Genomic DNA, 9,272 nt, shown 5'->3' with positions numbered 1-9,272 from the left:
TGCTCCGTACTTGTTTACTCTTTATGATGAAAAACGACATCAATCAACCGGAAAAACGAAAGTAAGGGGTTATTTACTTTACGGGAGTAAGAACCGATCTTTATCTTCCTCCAAAGGTGACGCCATCAACATGTGGCCTAAACAGGGTTTCAGGAGTTTCAAGCGAGGTCCCAGGGAGACTAGACCAACGAACACATTCCTTTCCGAAGACCTGACTCTCGTGTGAAGAGAGACCTCACGTAAGCCTTGAGCCTCCGAGCCTCCAGCCCCGGACCTACCCAGGACCGCTGCGGCCACTGAATAACCTGTCACCCTACCGACTGACGCTCGGGGTGAGCGCGGGAGAAACTCAGGTGGCCACCCGCTCGCATCCTTTGCGACGCGATCCAGGTCCCTTCCACCTCACCCACCTGGAAGCGGGGCGGAGCGGGGCCGGCTTAGTGTGGGGGGAAATGGGCGGCACGCGCTGGGGCCACTACCCCCACCTGCCGCCAGGAGGGCCCGGGCGGCACAAGGGGGCGGAGAACTTGGGGCGGGGAAGGCCGCGCACCTGGCTGCGGGGCTGCGCGCAGCGGGACGGCGGGCTCCGGCCGCAGGTGAGGGCGGCGGGCTGGGCGGCTGCGCGTCGCGGAGGGCCGCGCTCCTCCACCGGGGAAGTTTCTTGGCCCGGAAAGGTGCAATTGTGTGCAGCTATTTCTGGTATGTCAGGCGGGCCGGGCGGCCGAAAGCCGAGGGGACGCCTCTTACCGGGGCCCCGGGACATGGAAGGCGGCCAGGCGGGCAGAGGCTGGAAGGATGCGGGCGTGGGGGCGCCGTCCCTCGGGGCGGAGCCGCGGTCTGGGCGGGCAGCGCGGGAGCGGGAGCGTGGTCTCGGCCACGGCCTCCTGGCGGCCGGTGGCATCCCCTGGCCCAGACAGTCTGACCACAAAGGCGGCTGCGGCCGGGAGCCCCGGGGAGCCGCAAGGGGGGCGGACGGAAGCGGCGACTCTGCGGCTCGCGGTGGGCGGCGGGGTGGGCTGGGGCGGGGCCATTCCGGGGAGGGCGGCGGCTGCGGGGCTGCGACTTTTGAAGTCCAAACAGTTGCCCGGCTGGTGAGACGCGCCGCCTCTAGTCCCCCGTCCACCTCCCGCGCCCTGTCCGGCTGCCCGGAGCCCCGGGGTTGTTTTCAGGAGTTGAGAGGAAGCCACGTCTTCAGGTTCTCGTGGGTTCGAAACTTTAGCGAACTGCAGAGCTCAACAAAGGGAAAGAGAACCCGGGAGCCTCGCAGCTTGAGCAGAGGCCGGGCTCCGGGGCCAGACGCGCGCGGGACCCCCCGCCCCTCCGTGCACTCACCGCGTCTCTCTCTCTCTCCCTCTTACCCTAGTCCTGGAAGGGATGGAGGAGGCCGGGGCCGACTGCGCCCTGGCGTTCGCCGAGGCCCAGAGATGGGTGGAGGTGAGTGCCTTTACCATTTTCCGCACGAGTTTGCGGCCTCGAGGCCGCTCCCGCCGATCTGCGCCCCAGCCTCCTCCCGGGACCTGCGCCGGCGCGTGGCAGCTGGTTGGCTTTGCAGTTTGGGGGACTTTGCAAGTCCTGCTTCTCTGATCTTTTAACGTCCAGCTGAGCTTAGTGCTGCGCTCCCCACGACGGCCTCGCTGGCTTCCCCAGAGCTCCTCTGCCAGGGCTCAGTGCAGAGCCGAGCGTTCGCCCTCTTGGGTTCGGGGACCGCGCATCCTTGTGAGCCAGACCACGTCAGCACAGGGGCAGAGCCGGCCCCGCGTCCTCCGGAGCGGTTCTTTGCGGTGGTTACAGTGGGGATGCCCGACACTTACCTGCGCAGGGTATTTCGTGTGTGTGGTGTGGGAGGGTGAGTGGAGGAGGTTGGACGCTAAAGTCGCATCCGGAGAGATATTTTCTCGCGCGCGGCATCTGGAGTCAAGGTTTTTACTTATTCAAAGTCGGCGTTGATGAGACTAAGATCTCCTGGGGTCACTCACTGACCCCGGTTGTGCCTTAGGGACAAGGTCTGCCATTCCCTCCCCCCCCCCCCCCCGTCGAAATGGAGATGGTGTCTAGGAGGTTTCTTCGTCAACACCTAAGGTTGCACTTATCTGTAAAAAAAGTTAACACCAGGACTTGCACCCGCTATTCTGCTGGATGAAAAAGGTGGCTTTTTAAATGATGCTAAGGCAGTCTTCAGAACAGATGTGAGCCAGGAACAACCGCTTGTTAGAAAATTGTTGCCTACACCAGCCTTGCAGTTATTTAGGGGTTATAGATGCCACGTGCTGGCTTACTCAAGGTATTTAAAAATGCAGATTAGGTTTAAAGGTTATTCCAGCGGGGGGAAAAAAACCAGCATATTTAGGAATTCCCAAAGCACACAATGTTTAAGAAGAATTAATTTGTCCTTAAGAAGACAAATGTATATGTGGGGGGAAAGAAGAGAGTAAACTTTCAGTGTTCCATTTCTAACAGTAAATAAAGGAATGTGAAATGTGAGTAGGGGGGTCAAGAAATCAGCTGTTGATGTCCTTTTTTGGACTGAAACTTTGAGCTAGTCTGAAGGTGATTTAGAAGGTTGGGGTGGGGGGAAGGTGTGAGGGGAGGGTATGCAGAGGTTGAGAGAAGAATAAACAGTGTATTTTGAATTGAAATGAGTGGGAAAATTCCAGCAGTGCAGTTAAGAGAAATGACTTCCCTCCTTCATAGACTTTGAAAGACCAGGGCATCCAAAGGTAATTTTCCACTAGTAGGATTTGTTCTTCATAATTTTAGAAAAGAAATTAAAGTTGCCTTTTTGATTTTGAGTGTTAGGGCCGGAGGGAGAGAGAAGGGAAGAACTATGGGGACACTTTTGGTCATATGTGATTCCTATGCGGTGTTTGTATCTGCGTGCTCTGTATTTGCTTCAGGAAATCTATGAATATGGATGATTTCACACTTTCCTCGTTTAGTATACAGAGTTTTGAAGTCTAAAAAATTCCTTGTTTGTTTTAGCTTGCTCATGACGGTGTAGACTTTCTGTGAGAAATTTGCATCTAACAAACTCTAGGGAAGTGTGTTCAGTAAAAGATATCATAGTGCAGGGTATATGTGCTCACCTTCCCACTCTCAAACGTCCCCTCTAAACGCGTTTTGTTCATCTTTAGCAGAGAGACCATTTTTCTTTACATTTTTTTTAGTGTTTATTTATTTTTGAGAGAGTGAGTGAGAGAGAGCCTGCGCGAATGGGGGAGGGTCAGAGGGAGAGGGAGACACAGAATCGGAAGCCGGCTCCAGGCTCTGAGCTGTCCGCACAGAGCCCAACTTGGGGCTCGACTCATAGACCCTGAGATCATGACCTGAGCCGAAGTCGGACGTTTAACCCACTGAGCCACCCAGGCGCCCCAAACCTATTGGTCTTCGTTTCTCCAAAATCATTTCCAATACCACCCATCACTGTTTTGCTTGCTACTACCAACACATTCAAAGAAGGCCTGTCTCTTCAAGTACAAGAGCAGAGCTTACCTTGCCATCAGTAAATAAGGGTCAAAAATAAGTAATACATGGTAGGACCCAAAACAATCCCACTAAGTATATAAGTATAGTCATTTTTGAAATCCGTTAAAAAAAAATGGAGTATAGGGGCGCCTGGGTGGCGCAGTCGGTTGAGCGTCCGACTTCAACCAGGTCACGATCTCGCGGTCCGTGAGTTCGAGCCCCGCGTCGGGCTCTGGGCTGATGGCTCAGAGCCTGGAGCCTGTTTCCGATTCTGTGTCTCCCTCTCTCTCTGCCCCTCCCCCGTTCATGCTCTGTCTCTCTCTGTCCCAAAAATAAATTAAAAAAAAAAAATGGAGTATAAAAAAAAACAACTAAATGAACAAAACTCTAGAAAATAACAAGCTCATAAAAAAGAAACAACCCATAGCTGCTGTCATCTCTGAAATAGGGAACGATCTGCCACTGATAAAAGTAATGAGGACCAGTCTACCTTTTTTTTTTTTTTTTTTAATGTTTATTTGCTTTTGAGAGACAGAGACAGACTGCAAGTGGGGGAGGAGCAGAGAGAGAGGGAGACACAGAATCCGAGGCAGATTCCAGGCTCTGAGCTGTCAGCCCAGAGCCTGACGTGGGGCTCGAACTCACGGACCGCGAGATCGTGACCTGGCTGAAGTCGGACGCTTAACCAACTGCGTCACCCAGGCGCCCCAAGAGACAATTTTTCTAAAGGCTTTGCCATATCATTATAATATAGTTAATGAAATTAACATTCAAGTCATTTTTTTTCCCCTCCTGCCACTGGGAGCAAGGCAGTATGCTCATTGAAGATACGTGAACGCTTTACATATTCATGTACACTTTGGGCATGCCTGGGCATTCAGAGTGACAGCAGTGTGCCTACTGTTAGGTTTATTTTATTTCTCCAGTTAGTGTCCAAATTTATTTGTCTCCTTAGCTTTGCCTTTACAACTAAAGCACATATTTTAAAACATTGTTCTTGCCAAAAGAAGCAGAATGGGTGACTCCTTTGTTGCCACAATTGCCTCTTAATTCCGAGAACCCCTAATTTAAAGATAAAATATCGATTCCAAAGTGTATCTTATAACATATTTTGGAAAGTGAAGAAGATTATGGTGTAAGTCTTTCTTTTGCATGCTAATGTTCTTCCTCCTGCTCCATTTTCTCTACCGTACTTTTCTCGACATATATTGAGACATATGTGGGTTATTCATATATATAAACATACATGTATTATATGGTATACTTTGCTGCCTTTATTCTCAGCTGCAGCTTTGACTAACCCAAGGTGGAGGCACTCCAATAACCTTGTAAAATTTTGAGTGACGGCCAGTGTCCATGTTAGCATGTTCTTTGTCATTTCCATTCTTTTGTGATAGCTAATACATTGTTTCCCACAACCAGAGTTAAAGTTTTATTTCTTTTATTTTGAAAGGGCCAGTGATTGTTATTCTACCAACTAAAATTTTATGGCTATTTTAAATTGTGCTTAAATGGTTAAGAGTGTATGTATTTTTGGGGGGCTAGTTTAACATTTCAATTTAAAGCAAATGTAGGAATGTGCACTCTTTAATCCAACATAATGATATTGGATTATTATCTGGTTGGAAATGCTGTTTGGAATATTAATAATGTAGCAGAGCTGGTTTATGATTAAACACTGGTTTAAAACCAAATAACATAATAGTTTAAAGGCAAAGGCAGAGAGGAAGTTTAATTCCAGCAAGGTCATGGAATAGGTGATGAAGTAGAAAGTGCTGTCCAGACCCTCTGATTTTAAACTTTTTCTGGAGCACCTTCTAATTTTCTACACCTGATAGTTGCCTCTGTCTCTCTGTTTTGGGACATTAAAAAGTCTTTGTAGTGAACAGACAAAATACCAATGAGATTGAAAACTGGATATATCACTCATTGCATTGGTTGGTGGCCAGTTTCCAATCTTTGGGTTAATGTTGCTCTTTAGGTTGAAGTTTATATACAGTAGTAATTTTCATGGCTGGAGAACAGACTAACTTAATTTACCACCTCCTTGCTTACCTGTGCTTCCTGTTATCTCGGAGTTTGATTCTTTCAGTATCACCATCATCCTGTAGAAGGACCTAAGGATGCCAAGTTGAGCTCATTGCCAGACCTGGCACCAGAATATAACGCCTTCCTCAGTTACGTCCAATTAGTCTGTTTCTCCATGCACCTCCAAATCTTTCTAAGTGGTTTCCCTCTTTCTCTGTAAACTGCATCCTTTCTGCTAGTGGTTCCCAACGAGTGATCTGGTTTGAAAGGGTTTGCTTGGGATATATGTGTCCTTAGTGCACACCAGCGTTATCTATGGACTAAATGAAGGTTTCATGGATTTGTACTGTTGCTTTGCAAATGTGTGTAGAATGATGTAAACATTCACTTGAAAATGTCCCTAAATTCATAGAAGAATTTTTGGTAATTTTGTATAATTTCAAGGAACAGTATTAAACCTGGAAATACTATGATGGTAAAAATTTATTTAAAAATTTAAATGTTGGGGCGTCTGGGTGGCTCAGTCAGTTGGGTGTCCGACTTCGGCTCAGATCATGATTTCACAGTTTGTGAGTTCGAGTCCCGCTTCCGGCTCTGCTGACAGCTTAGAGCCTGGAGTCTGCTTCAGATTCTGGGTGTGTCTCTCTCTCTGCCTCTCCCCCACTCATGCTATTTCTCTCTCTCTCTCAAAAATAAATAAACATTTAAACATTTTTAAAAAATTTAATTGTTAAGAAGCAATTCTTATACCAGCTGTTGTAGCCAAAATTATTTTTTCAACATAAAAACCTGATTTTGTTAGTTCCTTCTTTTCTGGGGAGTCATGAATAGATTTCACTTATTTTTTTCTGATTTTTTATTTTTAAAAAGTGTTTATTTATATTTGAGAGAGCGAGCCAGAGACAGAGATAGAGAATGTACCAGCAGGGGGAGGGGCAGAGAGAGAGGAAAGAGAGAATCCCAAGCAGGCTCCCTGTTGACTTGAGATCATGACCTGAGCTGAAATCAAGAGTCAAATGCTTAACTGGCTGGCCACCCAGGCGCTCCAAGATTTTAAAGTCTATCACTTTCACATCTTCGCAGTGTGAAGCATACCATAACATTTATAGCTGCTTACAATCTCATCTCTGCCTATATATCTATTTTTTTTTTTTTTTATCTTTTCTCCATAACTGTTTGCCTAGGTGCCAGGTGGCATAGAGATTAAGAGCACTGTTTTGAAAATTTTTTTTAGCATTTATTTATTTTTGAGAGAGAGAGAGAGAGAGAGAGAGAGAGAGAGAGAGAGCGCGCATATGTTGGGGAAGGGCAAAGAGAGAGAGGGAGATACAGAATCTGAAGCAGGCTCCAGGCTTTGAGCTGTCAGTACTGAGCCCGAGGCAGGGCTTGAACTCTTGAACTGCGAGATCATGACCTGAGCCAAAGTCGGACACTCAACCGACTGAGCCACCCAGGTACCCCATAAGAGCACTGTTTTGTACACTACATACCCAGTACTTATTTGTCTTATAATTGGAAATTCATACTTTTTGACCACTTCATCCAATTCCTGAGGACTATGGTTAACACTGCTGTATGGTATATTTGAAAATTGCTAGGAGAATATAGATCCTAAAATTTCTCATCACAAGGAAAAAACTATTTTTGTAACTATATTGTAACTTCCTGTGGCAAGCATTTCACAATATATGTATGTGAAATCATTATGTGTTACACTTTTTAACTTATACTGAACTCTGTGTCAATTATATCTCAATGAAATTGGAAAAAAAAAGAAAAGAAAAGAAAAAACCCTCACTGGTTTGGGAACAAATCATGGTTCAAGTCCTGGTTCTGCTGCTTAATTAAACCCACTAGGTCTCTGTTTTCTTCCTTGACCTCCCATGGCGGCTGTGTTGGTTAAGTGACATGCTTACCAAAAAGCAATTATTGTTCCTAATCTTTGCTTGAGTTTGCCCACACACAGGAAGCTGTTTTCTCACCTCTGGGTTATCATGTGTGGAATATGCCTTATTCCTTGTTTAAAAAGGAAGGAGAAGGTAAAAGGAGCCAGTTAGTCTCGTCTTTGTGTGCCTGATACCCATTACTCCTCTTCAGTCCTCTATGCTTGGGCTAAAACTAGCCTTTATGTGGGGCCTTTTCTCAACTACCACACCTATACTGCACCCATTCCTTCCTCCCCTCTATCCTCGTGTAGATCTCTCTTTTTGCACTCATGCTATAATTCTATCCATTTTTTCCATATTAGATTATAAGCTGAGGGAAGGAACAATATCTTTTTTTTTTATGTTTATTTTTGAGAGAGATATAGAGTACGAGTGGGGGAGGGGCAGAAAGAGGGAGACACAGAGTCCGACACAGGGCTTGAACGCACGAACTGCGAGATCATGACCCAAGCCGAAGTCAGTTGCTTACTGACTGAGCCACCCAGGCGCCCCCAGAATAATATCTTTATTTCAGGGATTTGGCATGGTTCCTGGTAAGTGCTTGTTGAATGGAAGTATAATCTGAAGGCTACAGCTTTAACAAAGCTTAAAAATAGGGTTTTAAGGACCAGAACTTATTTCTTCTCCCAGCAGAAACTTGCTTCAGGGTCTAAAGCTGAGTTCATTGCTTGCGCAGTTAGTTGCTTGGTCAGGACCAGCTAGCTACAAGATATGCCTTCATCTGAGTAGCCGTGTGTACTTGCCTGTTTACCTAACATTTTCTCTTCTGTTCCAGCCCTGCTCCTGAGTCATGGCACTCTCTTCCTGCCTTCTGATTAATGCTGTCCCTCATGGGGACTTGCATTCAGTCAATGTGTTACCCAGAAATTCCCTATTACGTGCTTACTCTGTACTGGACACTTGCTGGGCTTATTGATTCAAATGCCACCTTCTGAGCCTCTTTCCTGGACCTCCAGATGGAGGCATGCCCCACAAGGAGCAGACATACAAACACACCCAGCAGCACTGTCAGATAAGTGCTGTAGTAGTAGAAATTTGCACAATTTGTAGTGATGGCACTGAGGGGGCAGCCTGAGTCGGCCTGGGGAGTCAGGTAAGCTCACAGAGAGGCAGCATTTGCATCAAGCTGCAGCGGGGCTAACACATTTGCCCACTTTGTGACTTTATAACTTGGCGTAAGAGCTTCAAGTTCTCTACAGCACAACTTTTAGAAGTTGCTGAGAGTAGTTTATTTTTACTTAGGTAATCTTTACATGCAGAGAAATGCACCGATTTTTAATGTACGGTTGTGGGAATTTTGTCAAATGTTTTTACACCCGTGTACCCAGAAATTTAATCAACTTATAGAACATTTTTGTCACTCAACAAAGTTCCCTTCCAGAAGGGCACTTGAGTCTCTCCCTCTTACAGACAACCACCTTTTTGATTTCTAACATCTTAGATTTCTTAGTGTAGTTTTGAACAGCCAAGCAATATCATGATTGTCAAGTTGTTCCTTTTTTCTTCATGTAGCATTTTACTATTACTTGAACACACTATCTTTATTTGAAAATAAAAAAATTCTATGACAGGAAGGATGGCAAGAGATGAGTGTGTACTCACAAAATCCTCTTGAGAAGGAACTGATTCATACAAATAGAAACCAGGGCAGGGATGCCATTAAAAGAGCCTGACTCTAGGAGGTATAAGCACACACATGTCTTGGCGTTTCCTGGGCAACTAGGAGGATTCCAGTATAGTGTTATTCTGGATCTTTTCAACGTACCTGTGTACTGAAAGCTAGAAATATGCCTTGTCTTAACATGAGGGGAAATGCAAGAACTTGTACCTTTAATA

The 9,272-nt window shown here is 46.2% G+C and overlaps 1 protein-coding gene across 18 annotated transcripts in view; it reads left to right on the top strand.

The window, feature by feature from the left end:
* Positions 1–911: 911 nt before the first annotated feature.
* Positions 912–9,272, top strand: part of LMO7 (LIM domain 7) — a 201,600-nt gene continuing 193,239 nt past the window's right edge. For 15 of the 18 annotated variants that reach the window (XM_040487328.1, XM_040487341.1, XM_040487342.1 and 12 more), the window contains exon 1: positions 1,335–1,434. In XM_040487328.1, the coding sequence (XP_040343262.1) occupies positions 1,375–1,434 (60 nt within the window). In that variant the 5' untranslated portion in view covers positions 1,335–1,374. Of the gene's footprint in view, positions 1,000–1,089; positions 1,196–1,334; positions 1,435–9,272 lie in introns of those variants that run through there. The other 3 variants (XM_040487332.1, XM_040487339.1, XM_040487323.1) reach the window with 3 other exon arrangements.

The sequence above is a fragment of the Herpailurus yagouaroundi genome, unplaced genomic scaffold (genome assembly GCF_014898765.1).
Source record: "Herpailurus yagouaroundi ecotype Mexico unplaced genomic scaffold, PumYag 164, whole genome shotgun sequence".
Classification (NCBI taxonomy): domain Eukaryota; kingdom Metazoa; phylum Chordata; class Mammalia; order Carnivora; family Felidae; genus Herpailurus; species Herpailurus yagouaroundi.
The sequence above is the reverse complement of the archived record's forward strand: the minus strand, read 5'-3'. Positions and strand labels throughout refer to the sequence as shown.